This window comes from Cervus canadensis, chromosome 11 (genome assembly GCF_019320065.1).
Source record: "Cervus canadensis isolate Bull #8, Minnesota chromosome 11, ASM1932006v1, whole genome shotgun sequence".
Lineage (NCBI taxonomy): Eukaryota > Metazoa > Chordata > Mammalia > Artiodactyla > Cervidae > Cervus > Cervus canadensis.
In genome coordinates, this window is record NC_057396.1 from 69,301,779 (window position 1) to 69,318,863 (window position 17,085).

Sequence of the window (17,085 nt, forward strand, 5' to 3'; positions counted from 1 at the left end):
GGAAAAGGAATGAATTCTTACAGAGTCCATGCAATATGTTTCATGGACAAAACCTTTCAAATGGGAATCATAGAAATTAAAAGAGGTGCTTTGTGGTAAAAAATATTGGGGCCCTTATTACTCAATTGGGCGATTGATTCATTCATTCATTCATTCATCCTATGTGTATCAAGTGGCACATATATGACACTTATATGACAATCTTTAATCTAGATTCCTCCTTCCTCCCAAATAGTTGGTTGTGTGTGCATGAGCGCTAAGTCATTTCAGTAGTGTCTGACTCTTTGCGACACCATGGACTGTGGCCCGCCAGGCTCCTCTGTCCATGGGATTCTATAGGCAAGATTATTGGAGTGGGTTGCCATGCCCTCCTCCAGGGGACCTTCCCAACCCAGAGACTGAACCTGTGTCTCTTAGGTGTCCAGCATTGCAGATGGGCTCTTTACCACCAGCACTGCTGGAAGCCCTAAATAGTTGGTTAGGTCTCAGCATCTAATGACAAGTGAGTAAAGATAGAAGAACATCGGTTATCCTCTTCTCTGGCAGTTTCTCAACTAAATGAGTACAAAGAGTTCTTTTACAATTTTTTTAAGTGACATAAGCAAAAAAGAATGAAAACTCTTTAACATAAGATCCACAACTAACCACTAGTGATATCCCAAAATATATCCTCCCAGACCTGTGTTGCAAATCCATATAACTAAATACACATTTTATACGCGATTGTTTTGTATCTATCTTTTCGCAACTTTCATTTAAAAAATTGACTTTATTTTTTAGAGTAGTTTTATGTTCACTGGAAAATCGAGCAGAAAGGGGAGAGTTTTCCTATGCTCCCTGCCCCCCACCCCCTTCCCCACTGTGGACAGCAGCGTCAGTCTTAGGACTAGCCCAGGCTCCAAGAGTTGGAAGTGTTTTTGGACCCATCAGTCCTCAGCTTTGTGGCTGGTCCAGGGGCCACCCCAGCAGGCATTCAACTGTTGGTTATGCAGTTAAACCCAGAGGCATGTACATTTGTTACAACTGCTGAACCTACACTGAGATCATTATCATCCAGAGTCCACAGTTTACATTAAGGTTCACTGGTGTTATGCATTCTATGGGTTTGGACAAATGGATAATGACACGTATCCACCATTATAGTACATCCAGGGTGGTTTCACTGCCTTAAAAATCCTCTGTGCTCTACTTATTCACCTCTCCCACCCTCCAACCCCTGGCAACCACGGACCTTTTTGCTTTCTTCATAGTTTTGCCTTTTCCAGAATGTCATAAGTTGAAATCACACAAGATGTAGCTTTTTCTGATTCTCTTCTTTCACTTCATAACTTTCATTTTTCTTTTAACAGTATATTGAGCATGTGTTTCCATGTCAATAAATATTCTTCTGAAGCGTTGTTAGTTGCTGTCTAATATTTCCTTGTATGTTGTGTATTAACTTCTGTGTTTGAGGTTTGTTTCCTGTTTTTTTTTTTCACTACTAAAATAGTGTTGCAGAGGACAGCCTTGTGGGTAAATCTTTGCACACAGCTTAATTATGTCCTTTAGATAAATTATTAGATTTGAGATTGCTCCTACAAAGGTTTTGCCCATTTCAAGGCTTTTGATATGTATTGCCAAATTGCCCTGCAGAAAGGTTACATCAGTTTCTATTCCAACTGCTAGAGTATGTGGGGTATTTCCCCACATACTTGCCAACTCTGACTGGTATTGAGATTTTTAATCTTTGCCAGTTTAATAAAGGAGATATGATATTTATTTGTTTTTTTATATTTATTTGAGAGTATTAAAGTTTTGTGGTTTTCTATAAAGTATATTGGCCATTTGTCTTTTTTTTTCTTTCACAACTTTTCCATTTTTTTCTATTGGAATAATCATCTTTATAGTATAGGTTATTAAAAGTATTTTTCTATTAAGGGTATTGGCTGCTTGTAAAGGCCCTCTTTTAATGTCAAAAAATGTCACCAACATCACCACCTAATGTGTTGTGGCTAGTTTTTTTTTTTTTTTCGTTTAGTTGTTAAGTCACGTCCAACTCTTTGAGACTCCATGGACTGTAGCACACCAGTCTCCTCCGTCCATGGGATTTTCCAGGCAAGAATACTGGAGTGGGTTGCCATTTCCTTCTCCAGGGGATCTTCCTGACCCAGGGATGGAACCCGCAGCCCCGGCCGCATCTTCTGCTTTGCAGGCAGATTCTTTACTGCTGAACCACTGTGGAAGCCCCATACCTAATGTGTGCTACGCTTTTAAAATAATAAATAAAATGGATAAGAAGAATATATATAGAGTACTTATTCGATGCCAGGCACTGTGCTATGTAAAACAGCCCTGTGAGATAGGATCTGATATCTGTCCCATTGGACAGATGGGGAAACAGAGGCAGGAGTGGGTAGTGAATTTTCTCAAGGTTACACAGCTTGTGAATGGCTGTGCTGGTATCAGCTGAGTAACAGAACACATTGTGGCAGAGCTTCTATGAATCAGTAACACTTTTAAATAAATTTACCTTTTGTTCATCACCAAACTATCCACATATTAATACATTTGCAAATTCATCTTATGTATAAGCACTAGGTGTATATTTTTTTCTATAGGCAGTGCTTGCTGGACATATGCATCCAACAACTCCCTGTAATAATTTCATGCTTTTTCCTGCTTACCCCCCACAGTCTACTGTTAAAAACCATGTCAGACCTTTTATTTTTCAGGAGGAGGAAACTGAGACTCAAGGCCAGGCAGGACCTCGCTCAGGGACCTCTGAAAAGCTTATGGCACAGTCAGGACTGAGACCCACGGCTTGGGACCCAGCCCACATCACTATGCGACTCGAGTAGCCCCCTTACTGCACGTCCGTTTGTCATCAGAGGAGACAACGCAGGATGCTGCAGGGGCAGGAGGCCTGCCAGACTCTCCTAGCGCCAGCCTCTAGGGTACCCCAGTGGGTACAGACTCCCAGTCCCTCTGGCCACACTTGCTGCCGGGCATTCCAGGACCTTGGCATCCTGCCAAGGGTGAAAACAGAGCTGCAGGCTCCTGAGCTGCATTCTGTCCCCTCCTCTTGGGTCTGCATCTCATTTCTGGGTTTGCAACATGCCTAATCTCCGCGTGTGCAGACTCTGAGGAGCCAGCTGAGAGGGAGCATTGCCAGCAGCTTGGGAGTCCTCCACGAGGCCTGCCGACCACCCCTCCCCCAGGTCCCTCTCCAGGCAAGCAGAGCCAGAACAATCCGCAGAAACAGTTGCTGGAGCTTCACCTGGCTCCGGCCTTACAGTGCCTGCTGACATGGACCCAGTGAAGGACATAAGCCTGTGCTTTCCCTCTCTTCCCAACTGAAAGTCCATTCAGTCCTGTCATATCCCATCTTCTCCCTCCCTGCCCCCATGGCCTTTGTTACAGACACAGAGGACTGTAATACATGTCAGTCACATAAGTGAGGCTTGATTCTGATTCTCCAGGCAGCTGGACCCCTCCAGGAATGAGGAAAACTTAACTGTGTAGTTAGTAAATAGGTATCAGTAGTGAGTATTATGTAACCTATTGCATTTCCCTTTTTGCCTTTGCTGCCAGGAGGCTCAGAACTGAATGGAAAACTAGATCACCAACCATCCTACAACAGATTCTGGGTATAACTAGCATCACTCCTTCTCCACGAGGTCTCTGGTTGTTCAGTTGTCCTGTTGAGTATGGGTTTATGTTATAAATCATCACAATTTTTTTTAAGAAAAGAATGGGATGAAGGTGGGATATAAATGAAAAATAAGACCTGAAAGGAAATAGTCCATAGACATCTCACTTTGAGATTCAAATGAATGCTTTTCTCATAAGAGGATGGTCTCCCCGGGGCCATTTCAGACTTACAGAAGTGTCTGTGGGCCACTTCCCTCCATCTTTCTCTTGGTCTCTCTCTCTTTCCATCTTTTTTTCTCTGCTTTCCTCTCCTCTCCCTCTTCCCCTCCAGTGTTCATTCTCTTACTGTTGCCTACTTCTCCCTCCTCTCCTTCCCCGCTTTGTCTCTATAACCTCCCTCCCCTCTCTCCTCCCTCTTCCTGCTCACTCCCTTGCCTCTGGCAGCCAGTTTACTGTTAACATCTCTTATAAACCCTTAGCACTTGGCTCTTTCCAGGGCCTTGACCCCATCTTTGTCTCATTGATTTCTCTGGGCAATTTTGATTATTTCCATTTTGCCAAGGAAGACACTAAGGCCTACAGCATTGAAGTCACATGCCTGTGGTTGCACAACTTGTGCTTTACACTTATTATCAAATCCAAGCTCCAGGCCTCAGGAATCTAATTCCCTCACAGTCTCACTTTCCCTCACTGCCTCTAGATACCAGCCTCGCCCACCTTGTCTCGTAGAGGTCATGAGAAAGTGCCCCAAGAAGAGGGTTCAAAACAATAACCCACCCACCCTGTCACCCCCTTCGGATCTCTTATAGGGTTGAGACTCTCAATGGGGACAGAAGGACATATTAGTGGAGGTGGGGTGAGTTAAGACATGGGTCATTTGTCCATCAATTCCCTTGACAAATATTTATTGAGAATGTGCTACATGGTAGGCAAGGCTGAGACCAGGTGAGGAAAGCAAGTGTAAAATTTAAGGAGGCACTCACTCTCAGGTACCAATCCTGCAAGTGCATGACCCTGAAAATGAGAGCTTCCTTAACATTTATGCCCTAGTATCTTGCTTGTCTTTCACTTATTTCTGCCCAGATGTCAGGTACTGTTACAAGTGCTGACCATTAAGTGGTGAGCAAAAAGGCCTGCACTCTTACCTTGGCGAGCTTCTAATCTATTATGGGAAACAGATATTAATCAAACAATCATGTTAAAAAGAGACTGTTCTAAGGATGACAAGGGCCATGAGGAAAGGGACATAGGGCTAGAGAGGGTATTATGGGGGGTGGCAGTGAGGGCTGAAGGATGGTAAGAGTTTCCCAGGTGAAATGCAGATGGAATACAAAGCAAGTTCACAGGCTCCCTGGCAAGGTGGAGCATGGGGGACAGGTGAAGGGTGGTGTACAAGTTGAGGATGGCATACAGGTGTAGCTGGGGGTAGGCAGAGGGGCTAGAACAGGAAAGCTCGATGCAAAATGGTCCCCACCAGTCAGTTCCTAATAGAGTGCTAGAGTTTGCAAATGACTGGCTTAAATCCAATCAAATGGAGAGAATTCAAAGCCACTCCTTCATAACATCACTCATACCCACCTGCCCAACGCGCTTGCTTCAGTTGATGCGCAGAGATGGTGACCAGATCCCTCCAATTTCGTCTCCATCCATTTAACCCAGAGATGTCTGTGATAGAACTTAATACTTGCCACATTTTCCCGATGAAGAAATGGGAGCACAGAGAAGTTAGAAAACCCACTGTCTTAGCTCAGGTTGTCATAACAAAATGTCATAAACTGGGTGTCTTAAATAGCAAACATCTATTTCTCACGGTTCAGGAGGCTGGGAAGTCCAAGATCTAGGTGCTGGCTCATTTGGTTCCTGGTGAAGGCTCTCTTCTTGGCTTGCAGACAGTTACCTTCCCACTGCCCTTACCTGATGCAGAGAGAGAGCAGGAGGGAGTCAGAGGAAGAGCACTCTGGTGTCTCTTCCTCTTCTTAAAGGGCACCAACCCTATTAGATTGGGGCCCCATCATTATGGTCGCATTTAAACTTTATCACCTCCTCACAGGCCCTATCTCCAAATACAGGCACAATGAAGAACATTGAGTCCTTAACACCTGCCCAGGGTCCCAGAGCCAGTCACAGAGGTTTGAACACAGGCAGTGGATGCTGGGGACCCAGACTCCTAAACGCTAGCCTAACTGGCTCAGAATGTGTTGTGTGTGAATGTTGTCCATCCAGTTGAGAAGTGCGCCTCACAGCAGGGGTGTTCAGTTCAGTTCAGTTTAGTTCAGTCGCTCAGTGGTGTCCGACTTTGCAACTCCACGAATCGCAGCACGCCAGGCCTCCCTGTCCATCACCAACTCCCAGAATTTACTCAAACTCAGATCCATCGAGTCGGTGATGCCATCCAGCCATCTCATCCTCTGTCGTCCCCTTCTCCTCCCACCCCCAATCCCTCCCAGCATCAGGGTCTTTTCCAGTGAGTCAACTCTTCGCATGAGGTGGCCAAAGTATTGTAGTTTCAGCTTCAGCATCAGTCCTTCCAATGAATACCCAGGACTGATCTCCTTTAGGATGGACTGGTTGGATCTCCTTGCAGTCCAAGGGACTCTCAAGAGTCTTCTCCAACACCACAGTTCAAAAGCATCAATTCTTCAGTGCTCAGCTTTCTTTATAGTCCAACTCTCACATCCATACATGACCACTGGAAAAACCATAGCCTTGACTAGACGGACCTTTGTTGGCAAAGTAATGTTTGCTTTTTAATGTCTGCTTTTTAATATGTTATCTAGGTTGGTCATAACTTTCCTTCCAAGGAGTAAGCGTCTTTTAATTTCATGGCTGCAGTCACCATCTGCAGTGATTTTGGAGCCCCAAAAAATAACTGACACTGTTTCCACTGTTTCCCCATCTATTTCCCATGAAGTGATGGGACCAGATGCCATGATCTTAGTTTTCTGAATGTTGAGCTTTAAGCCAACTTTTTCACTCTCCTCTTTCACTTTCATCAAGAGGCTTTTTAGTTCCTCTACACTTTCTGCCATAAAGGTGGTGTTATCTGCATATCTGAGGTTATTGATATTTCTCCCAGCAATCTTGATTCCAGCTTGCGCTTCTTCCAGCCCAGCGTTTCTCATGATGTACTCTGCATATAAGTTAAATAAGCAGGATGACAATATACAGCCTTGACGTACTCCTTTTCCTATTTGGAACCAGTCTGGTTGGTCCATGTCCAGTTCTAACTGTTGCTTCCTGACCTGCATACAGGTTTCTCAAGAGGCAGGTCAGGTGGCCTGGTATTCCCATCTCCTTCAGAATTTTCAGGGATCCCTTAAAATTCCATTGGGTCCACCCAATGGGTCCGCCTTGGACCTATAGGCCGAGTCCAGAACCCACCCGGGGTTGGTGATTCCAATGATCCTTCTGGAAGAAGACTGGGCTGAGGGTGTGGCATGGAAGTGAACTAGTCCAGACAAGACGCTTACCTTTGGGGGTCCTCCTGTTTCCAATTTACTCAGGGGAGGCCCCAGACTCCAGTGAGGACGTCACCAGGAATGGCTTGTGTGACCTTGGGGAGTCAGTTGACAAACTTCCAGCCCCAGGTTCCTGCCTCAGTGACCACCCCACCACCACCACCACCCCCCCCCCGAACCCCTGCCAGCATCACTGGAGGCTGGGAGCCATTTGGTTGGCCAGCCAAGATCGTGGCACGAGGCCCTTCGCGGGTGCGGGTCGCCACCCGAGGCCGCGCAGGTGGGGAAGGGGCGGGCTTGCGGTGCGTGGCTGGCAACTTGAGTGTCGGTGTCGCTCTAGCCGCGCCGTAGGCCATGCCGAGTGGGCTGCGGAGGCTGGGGGTGGCGGGGTGGGGGGACCCAGGGGGACCCGCGGCGGGCCACGGGGCCTAGCCTCCCCAGCGCTCTCATCCTCCCCAGACGCCCCGCCCGGCGCCCCGCGGCCCGCGGCCCGCGTAGGGGCCGAGCCCCGCGGGAGGGGCTGGAATCCCTCCCGGGCGGGGGCCCCCCTCCCGGGCGCCCGCTTCCTCCCGCTCCCCGCGCGTCCCCCTCCCGGCCGCCAGCCAGCTACGTGCCCCCGGGGCCGGCAAGAAGCCACATGCCCCCGCAAGGAATGCCGGGCCCGGCGGGCGGGCGGGGGGCGGGCGCCGGGCAGGGCCGGGCCGGCCCGGGAGCGCCCCGCCGCGAAGGTTGGTGAGAGGGGGCGGAGGGCGAGCCCGCGCCCTTCCCGGTCCCCAGCGCCGCCCCTGCGCCCGGCCGGTGCGCCGCGCAGGCCGGATCGCGGCATCTCACACTTTCCCCGCTGGACCCGCGGCCGGGACGACCCGCGAGCTCCGGGGGCGGGGGTGCCCGGGGGACCGGGAGTGGGGGGGGAGGCTGGGGCGGGGCGGTTCGGCCGGACCCGGGCCGCCCGCGCCCTCCCCCCCCAACACGTCCCCGCCGGCTCGGAGAAGGGGGCAGGCCGGCACGTCTCCCCACACCCCTCCCCGCTGCCGGCGGCTTTGGGGCCCCGGTGGGGAGCAGGGGGCTGATTAGCAGAGGAGCAGGGGTGTGGCCAGCGGGGCCCCGGGTAGTGAGTCACACACGCTGCTCGCCCAGTCCCGGGGCCGAGCGCGCTCGCAGCCCGAGCTGAGCGCTGCCCTGACCCGAAGAGTGTCCCCGGGCTTGGCATGAGGACCCTGGGGTGCCAAGGGAGGGGCTGAAGCCCAGCGCGGTGGTGGAGGAGGGCGGTAAGCTGCGGGCTAGGGAGACTGCCCTAGAGAGAGCTGGGTGGGGCTTGGAGCCAGGGCCGCCCACGCGGGGACCCCCCGCCCCCCACCAGGCCCCGCCTGTACCTGCTCTGAGCTGGCAAAGCGAGCCCGGCTGCATTCCCTGGCAGCCCTGGGTGAGGGGCTCTGCAGCCAGGCGCTCAGGGCCCGTTTCATCTGCCTGCCCCGCTTTGGCCCCCGGTGGACTTGAGCGGATCCCGCCCCTGTTCCCCCCCGTTGCAAAGTTTTGTGCGGAGGCTCCTATGGGTCCCTCATACCCTTTGCCTCTGGGCTTGGGGTCCAGGCTGTGCTTCGCAGCCCTGCCTCCTGGCCTGAGCGCCTCCCGGCCCCTGACCCCATGGGGCTGGTGGCTCCAGTCGTCCCCAGGACCAGCCCGGGTAGAAATGGCATTTCCTCTTGGCCCGGCTACAGCTGTTTTTGTTGTCTGTGTTCTTAAGCGCTTCCTCTAGGGATGGCAGGGAGGGTAACCAGACTCCATGGGACCCCCGCTTTGCCCTCTCGCCACTCACCCCTCTTCCCCTGTCTCTTTGATCCTCTTCCTCTGCCGGTCCCGCCTTCGCCCCCCAGGACAGAATGACTGAGAACATGAAGGAGTGCTTGGCGCAGACCAAGGCGGCGGTGGGGGAGATGGTGACGGTGGTGAAGACGGAGGTCTGCTCACCGCTCCGGGACCAGGAGTATGGCCAGCCCTGGTGAGGCCCCAGTGTGGGGACAGGCGAGGGAGAGGGGGGCATCGCCTGGCTGGGTTGATTGGAGACCCTGGGAAGTTGCCCTGCTCTGGGCAACTCCTAGGACCAGGGGTGGGCACGGGCTCTAGAAAAACCCAAGCAGTGGCCCAAGAAGGCCCGAACCCAGGTCTCAGGACCCCTATCTTTCTACTGTCTGCTGCATCAGACAAGCAGGCTGGCTGGGGTTCCTCCACCCGCCCCATCCTCGTGGCCTTCTGGCCAAGTTCTCGGCTTCTCTGCCCACCAGCCTCTCACTCTGATGGCTTTGTGCTTTCTCTACTGGCCCCTGTCCTGGCCAGCTCTAGGAGACCAGACCCCTCAGTCATGGAAGTGGAGCCCAGGAAACTGAAGGGAAAACGTGACCTCATCATGCCCAAAAGCTTCCAGCAAGTGGACTTCTGGTGTAAGTGGAGCTTGGGGCTCTTCCTGATCACACCGACCGTCACCCCCACCCCCCACCCCATCTCTGCTTGGGGGATTTGCAGAGGCAACTCTGATGCGAGGCCCTCACCTATTGTGTGCAGCAACACAGGTCCAGGCCTCAGTACATCCTCACCCTTAGCCGCTGAGGTCTCATTCTCCAGGGGAGGACCCTGAGGTTTGGTGAGGGTTAAGGACCTCCTGGCTCAGCTCCCCCGGCTCACAGATGCACACCCATCTGACTCCAGTCATGACCTTTCTTCTGTTTTTTCAGATTTGAAGCAAAGGGGGCTAGTGGCTTCCTTGGCATTGGCAGGTGTGTCCCTTGAGTCGCCAGGGAGGGGAGCGGGGTATCGCTGCTGAAGACTCAGGGGCCTGTGGCTGCTGGGGTGGGGCCAGGGCTGGGACTCGTGAGCCTCGTGCTGTGCGCGTTCCACTGGTCTACACCGTCCTCGGGGTGGGTTTCTCATCGGCCCCTCAGCCTCCATGGGGGGCTCTCCCTGCAACAACTGAAGCTCTCTTTCCTCTTTCCGCCCCTCCAGTCTGTGAGTCCTGCCAGGAGTACTTTGTGGATGAGTGCCCGAACCACGGTCCCCCAGTGTTTGTGTCTGACACGCCGGTGCCCGTGGGCATCCCAGACCGGGCCGCCCTCACCATCCCCCAGGGCCTGGAGGTGGTCAAGGAAGCCAGTGGGGAGAATGACGTGCGTTGCATAAATGAGGTCATCCCCAAGGGCCGCATCTTCGGCCCCTATGAGGGGCAGATCTCCACCCAGGACAAATCAGCTGGCTTCTTCTCCTGGCTGGTGAGTGTCTCCTGGGCTGTGCCTCGGTAAAGCGTGCCGGGAATGCAAATAGAAACCAGCAGGGGGCGCCATATGCTGGCCCGGCCTGGCCCCAGAGCTTTTCTGCCATCACTGCTGGGCAAGTGGATGATGGATCTTGCCGGCCCTTTGCCCCTGTGACCCTTGGTGTCTGAGGGCCATTCAGAGGAGCCACCTCTGTCAGCAGTCAGCAGAATCAGTGGTGGGGCGATTTCTCCCTGAATCCTCCTGTGTGTGTCTGGAGGACCACTATGTGACATTTACAAAGGCTTTACCCAAGCCCTCCTCTGGAGTGGATGACCTGGGGCTGGGGGTTGTGGGGATGCAGAGCATGACATTCAGCTAAAAAAGCAGTAAAGTCCAGAGCTAGAGGTAAAGCCTCCAACAAGACAGGCACAGTCCCTGCCCTCAGGGAGTGGATCGTCTGGTGGGGAGGGTAGGCAGTGAACAGATACATTCACACGTGACAGTTGTGGCTTAAGGGAGAACACAAGATGCTCTGGGGACACAGGGAGATGGCAGCGTTCACAATGCTCTGGAATTTGGGGCCTGGAGCCCGAGTTCATTGTGTTAGCCTGGTTTGCTAGTTACTATCTAACGTGACCTTGGACCAGTCATTGAACCTCTCTGTGACAGGATAATCATAGCTGATGGTGAAGATGAAATGCATCGATGCTGCAAAGTTCTTAGAATTGTGCTCGCCTCTAGCAAGCATGCAGTGAATATCAGCTATTGCTGTTATTGTTCTTGGCCTACTTGAGGGGTTTGGGCAAGATTTCCTCTGGTCTGAGACTCAAAGAATGAGTAGCAGTTAGTCAAAGGGGGATGAAAAATTGCTCCCTGTAGACAGAAGAGCTGAGAGAGAGGGACCCCAAGAAGTCTGGTAGGACAGCAGCAGTGAGCCTGAGAGGCAGAGAGGCGAGAATAGGCCGGGGAGGGAGATGGGGACCAGATATGCTGTGTTTCATAGGCCATGAAAGTGCATCCTTCATCCTGCGGGCCAGGTAAGCCATCCGAACATTTCAGACAGAAGTGTGACCTGGAAGGTTGCAGAATGGAGAAGTGGGATTCTGGGTAAAAGGCTGGAGTGAAGATTCATATAAGGAAAGATAGCAGCTTAAACTCAGGTGCTAGAGGTGGAGATGTTTGAGAGAGATTTAAAGGGGAGAATTCCTAAGATTTGTTGATGGACAGGATGTGAAGATGAAGAAGAGGGACTTTCAGATTTGAAAGGAAAGCTGATCAAAGGTGAATTTCAGGCATCAAACTTGGACAGAGATGGGGGACATGGGACAAGTAGGAAAATCATTCCTTAACCATTTATGAGAGTCTCCTTTGTTCCAAATACTGGGCTGACTCTGGGGACACAATGGTGGACCAGATCAGACATCAGTGCTCCCTTCATAGAGTTCACTATGGGAAGATGGAATGAATTAAGGAATAAGATAAGTAAATGTAAAATGATGACTCTGAAAGGTAATGAAGAGATGGGGAGGCTAGGAGAAAAGTGATCAACAAAGGGATTAGATGTGGCCAGAAGTCAGGAAAGGCTTCCTTATGGCTGATCTGTGATTGAAGGAAGAGAATTCCTACCAGGTGATGATTGTGAGGACTGTCAAGATGGATGCAGCAACATGAGCAATGGTCCTGTGGCAGGAGAGAGCATGGTACGTTTGCTCACTTGGGAGGTCACTGTGCTTGGAGTGCAGGAAACCCAGGGGTCTGGAAGAGACAGACATGGTCATATAGATCCCAGCAGGCCAAATTGGGACTTTTGTTCTCTATTTTAAGAACAATGAGGAACTTTCATTTATGTTTTAAAAAGGTGAGTTCGACTGCAGGCTGGAGAACCGATGGGGTAGAGGCACTGGTCAAGAATGGACATCCGGGGGACTTCTCTGGTGGTCCAATGGTTAAGATTCTGCCTTCCAATGCAGGGGGCCTGAGTTCAATCCCTGGGTCAGGGAAGTAAGATCCCACATATTGAGCAGTGTGGCCAAAAAATAAATAAATGTAAGAATGAGCGTCTGCACCCCAGTCAGAGGGCTGTGGTCATTCTCTAAGTCGGCGATGGTGGAAGCTTGGGCTTGGGTGGGGCAGAGACATAGAGACAAATGAACTGCTTTGTGAATATTTCAAAGGTAAGGGAGATTTCTGTTCTTCTGTTCTTCTGCCTCCAGGTCAGGAATGGTGTCTTTCTGTGAGAAATGGGGACCGCCAAAAGGAGACTGGGTTGAGGGGAAGATCCTGATTTTGGTTTGAGGGCTTGTTGAGCTTGGAGTGATGTCAACATATCCAAGTGGTAATATTGGTGATATCAACTAGGAAGTTAGATTATGGGTTGGGATCTTGGAAAGGAGGTCTGGAAGTGTCACTTCATGAGTCACCTGTGCCTACGCGGTCAGTGGGGCCAGAGGGCTGGAGGGCAGTGCCCAGGGAGAACGGGCTGAGTGGGAGGTGGAGAAGCCTACGGACTAAGCTTTGAGTAACTTCACCAGTGAACGGTCCAGAAGGGGAGCTTGATCCTGCATGGGAGACACAGCAAGAGCCGCCTGAGAGGTGGGATGGCTGGAATATCCAACAGTGTCCACCTGGGCTGAGAAGCCAAGTGAGAAGAGGGCTCAAAAGTACCCACTGGACTTAGTGCTGGGGAAGTCACTGGTGATTTTAGCAAGAGCTGATACTATAAGACCATGGTTGCCAACCTGGGGTAATTTATACCTCCTGCCCCCTTTCTGGGATAATTGGAAATGTCTGGAGACATTTTTTGGCCATCACAACTTGGGATCTAGAAGGAAGAGGCCAGTGAAAGTGAAAGTCACTCAGTCGTGTCTGACTCTCTGCAACCCCATGGACTGTAGCCCACCGGGCTTCTCTGTTCATGGGATTCTCCAGGCAAGAATACTGGAGTGGATTGCCATTTCCTTCTCCAAGGGATTTTCCCAACTCCGGGATCTAACCTGGGTCTCCTGCATTGCAGGCAGATTCTTTACTGTCTGAGCTACTGGGGAAGCCAGGGATGCTGCTAAACCTTTGATAACGCACAGGGCAGCCTCTTACAACAAAGAGTGGTGTGGCCTCAGTTGTCAATAGATCAGGGTTGAGAAATCCTGAAGAGTAATGAAATAAGAACCTCATTAGAATGGAGGTGACTGGTTTAGTCACCTTTCAGAAGTTTGATGAGAAGTAAGAAGTGGGGGAGAGACATAGGAAGGGTGATGGCTATGGGAAGACTGGGGTTAAGGAGGTTTTTGTATTTTTTAAAATGGGGTGACCTTTATTCAGACAAATGCATCTGAGTTGGCTTCTAAGTCTCAGACACAGGTTAACTTTACTTAGGTTTCCTTGATTGTATTTTAAGTTAATTAATTTATTTTTGACTGTGTTGGGTCTTCACTGGTGCATGTGGGCTTTCTCTAGTTGTGGCGAGCGAGGGCTATTCTCTAGTTGTGATGTGCAGGCTTCTCCTTGGGGTTGACTCATGGAACACAGGCTCTAGGTGCATTGGCTTCAATAGCTGTGGCACACGGGCTTAGTTGCTAGTGGCATGTCGGATCTTCCTGGGCCAGGGATCGAACCTATGTTCCCGGCATTGGTAGAAGGATTCTTATCCATTGGATCACCATGGAAGTCCCTACAGGAGTTTGTTAATGAGACTTTAACTTCCTTAAGAAACCCAGTGGAGGAAGTCCTGCTGAATATAGAGATAGGCATAATAGGTAAGCTTTTATGTTACCTGAGAAGGTTCACATGAGACATTTGATGTGGAAAAGAGGTAGATCAATGTTTTTTTCTGCCCCTGGAGGACTGTCTTAGAGCTTTGGAGCTGATGAAGGGAGTTAACTATAGTTGATCAAATGATGATTCTCCAGAGATGGCCAGGTCCCTCCCTGGAACCCGTGGTTGTGTTATCTTATATGGTAAAAGGGACTGAACATGTGATCAAGTTAAGGATTTTGAGATGGAGAAATTATCTTGGGGTACATGGGTAGTACCAGTGCAGTTGCAAGCATCTTTATAAGAGGAGGGCAGGAGAGGCAGAGTCAGAAAGAAAACACTGGAAGATGCTGTCCTGCTGGCCATGAAGATAGGGAAGGAGCCAGGAGCCAAGGCATGCAGGCACCTCCAGAAACTAGGAAAGACTCGGAAACGATTCTTCCCTCATGCCTTTTGAAAAACACTCAGCCCTGCCAACACCTGATTTTAGGATTCCTTACTTCCAGAAAAGCAAGACAATACACTTGTGTTATTTTAAGCCATTGTGTTTGTGGCCATTTGTTATAGCAGTAGTGGGACTCTAATCCAGTGAGCTTATGTGTTTTGGAGGGGATGGCTGCTAAAGTGTGTGGAGAGGTGGGGAGAGGTAGCCTGAGACAGAGGAGAAGGTGAGTTCAGGCTGGGGTGGGGAGAGCTGGAGGTGCCCACGAGATGCCCAGGTGGAGCTGTCCCGAGGCACATGGGTGTGTGTGGGTCTGCAGCCAAGGGGGGAAAGCCAAATGTATAAACTTACGCAGCCGAAGCCCTGGGAAGGGATGGGCAGAGGGATCAGTGCTGCAGAGGGCGAGAAGCTTGAGGCTTGAGAGCCCATTGGCTCGGGGGGCGCACAGGTCCTGGTGTCCTTGGCAGGGACAGTTGCACGGGTGGAAGCCACATTGCTGTGGATTGAGGTGTGAGTGGGAGGTGAGGAGGGGAAGCCCCCAAGGATGATAGGCTTGTTTGCAAAGTCTAGCTGCTAATTGAGCAATTATTATATGCCTGGTGTTTACCACATTCTTCCTCAAAATAGTCCCGCAGGTGGAGGTGGCTGTCCTTCTTGATGAGGGTACTGGGACTGAAGAGGTTCAGTAAGCGACCCCCCAACTCCTGTAGGTAGTACCTGGCAGACCTTGGGTTCCTGCAAAGATAGCCTCCTTCTGTGATGCCTGGGGCTTTAAGGAGTTTTAAGAGTTTTAAGGAGATGGGCTTTAAGGAGTTCCTTCGTGGGAAGATATGTGGTTATGTAATTCAATTCAATTTAGCCTCATAGAGCAACTCCCATGTACTGGGTCCTTCACAGGAAGTTCTAGAGGTAATAGAAATGCACGACGTTTGCGCTCTGTTCTTACGGAGTCTGTGGTCCAGCGACAGGGAGCAGGGGCCAAGGTAGACGAGAGGGGAGGAGGCCTGTTCCCGACCCAGAGTGTTGCTGATGGTCCTGGTGCTGCGGTAGACAGGAGGGGCGGGGAGAAGAGGAGCTGGTTTTGGCTGGCAAATTGGGGGTGGGTTTTGAAGGATGGGTAGGAGTTCAGTAGAGGAGGCCGATGCCTTCTCAGCCTGTGGAAAAGTCTCAGGGGAGAAAATCTCATACCCAGAGAAGGGATAGGGGGATCCCTTTCTTTCCCACCAAAGTCTACTCCTGGGATAGCCCAGCCAGGCAAGCTTGGAATCTCTAAAGCAGGCATCTTCCCCAGGTTCAGGGCCAGGCGTGGGTCTGGGGTCTGGAGAAAAGGGAGAATAGGAAGATCTGGAGTTTGCAGCCTGGTCCTAGACCAGCTCTACCTGTCAAGGGTGGGCATGGCCTGCAGTTCAGGGGCGTGGCCAGAGGCAGCTATGTTGCTCCCTTGGAGATTCCTTCCAAGGGCCTCTGAGCTGTGCCAGGGGCGTGGGTGTAGGGATGGTGTGGCTGGAGGTCACTGTACCACACTGAGACTTTGACTTTTGTGATGCAGGGACATGAGAGGTGTTGAAGGCCTGGAGAGAACAGAAGTACAAAATGGCTTGAACAGTGCCTCTGTGTGTGTCTGTGTGTCTGTGTGTGTGTGCACGTGCGTGTTCTCAACTGGGGCCTCAGCTGGGGCAAAGCAGGAATGAGGAACAGCTTGCTCAAATGATGGGTTGGCTGAATGGTGCGAGAAAAGGACAAATGGCCTGAACCACGGCCCCAATTTTGGACCAGGATCTAGAAGCCCCACTTCCTGAATAAACTGCATTCATGTGTCAGATCCTGTCCCAAAGCCATACTTGATCTTGCCTGTTCTTGACCTTCTGCCTGCCTTCCAAGGCCCTGGCCTCCATCCAACAGAACTCATTTCCTTCCATAACTCAGTATGTAGAGTCTCAGTGGAAGCAATGGTGGTGCTCTCAGATAAGCGTAGCCGTTTATGTTTATTGAACACGTACTACATATCTGGCTCTGTGCTCGACACTTCACAGCGTGATCCTATCTGATCCTAGTGATGCCCCTGTGAAGCAGGTGTTAGTCTATCCATTACTCTGCTGAGAAATCTGAGGCCTGGAGAGGAGGAGTCATTCCGCACACAGCTGAGATTCGAACCTAAGCAGTCTGACTCTAGAGCCCACTCTCTCATTCAGCCTCCTGGTCCTTTCCACCTCCCTTACTTGTCTGCCCTATTCCTGCCTCCTGGCCGCGGTTGACTTTCTTCCACTCATCCTTCCGGCCCCAGTACTAGGTTCCTCTCCTTCTCCCCTCAGCATGGAGGCAAGCTGGTCGCATTGCCTACAATGTGATGCAGGGATGGGGCCCAGACTGAGATGAACCAAATGGCCATCTCGACTTTCTATCTCTCCTTCAAGGCCTGACCTCCTCGGAAGGAGTTTTATTTGTTACTTTTCGGCCGCACTGGGTCTTCGTTGCTGCCTTCAGGCTTTCCCTGGTTGCTGGGAGCAGGCGCTTTGCGGCAGTGTGCTGGCCTCATTGTGGTGGCGTCTCTTGTTGTGTA

General features: G+C 51.2%; 1 protein-coding gene across 5 annotated transcripts in view; it reads left to right on the top strand.

Annotated features, from left to right (window-relative positions):
- Window positions 1-17,085, top strand: part of PRDM11 (PR/SET domain 11) — a 94,219-nt gene that overhangs the window by 27,172 nt on the left and 49,962 nt on the right. For 2 of the 5 annotated variants that reach the window (XM_043481362.1, XM_043481365.1), the window contains exons 1-4: window positions 7,843-8,356; window positions 8,963-9,087; window positions 9,423-9,526; window positions 10,086-10,348. In XM_043481362.1, the coding sequence (XP_043337297.1) occupies window positions 8,969-9,087; window positions 9,423-9,526; window positions 10,086-10,348 (486 nt within the window). In that variant the 5' untranslated portion in view covers window positions 7,843-8,356; window positions 8,963-8,968. Of the gene's footprint in view, window positions 1-7,644; window positions 7,817-7,842; window positions 8,357-8,962; window positions 9,088-9,422; window positions 9,527-10,085; window positions 10,349-17,085 lie in introns of those variants that run through there. The other 3 variants (XM_043481363.1, XM_043481366.1, XM_043481364.1) reach the window with 3 other exon arrangements.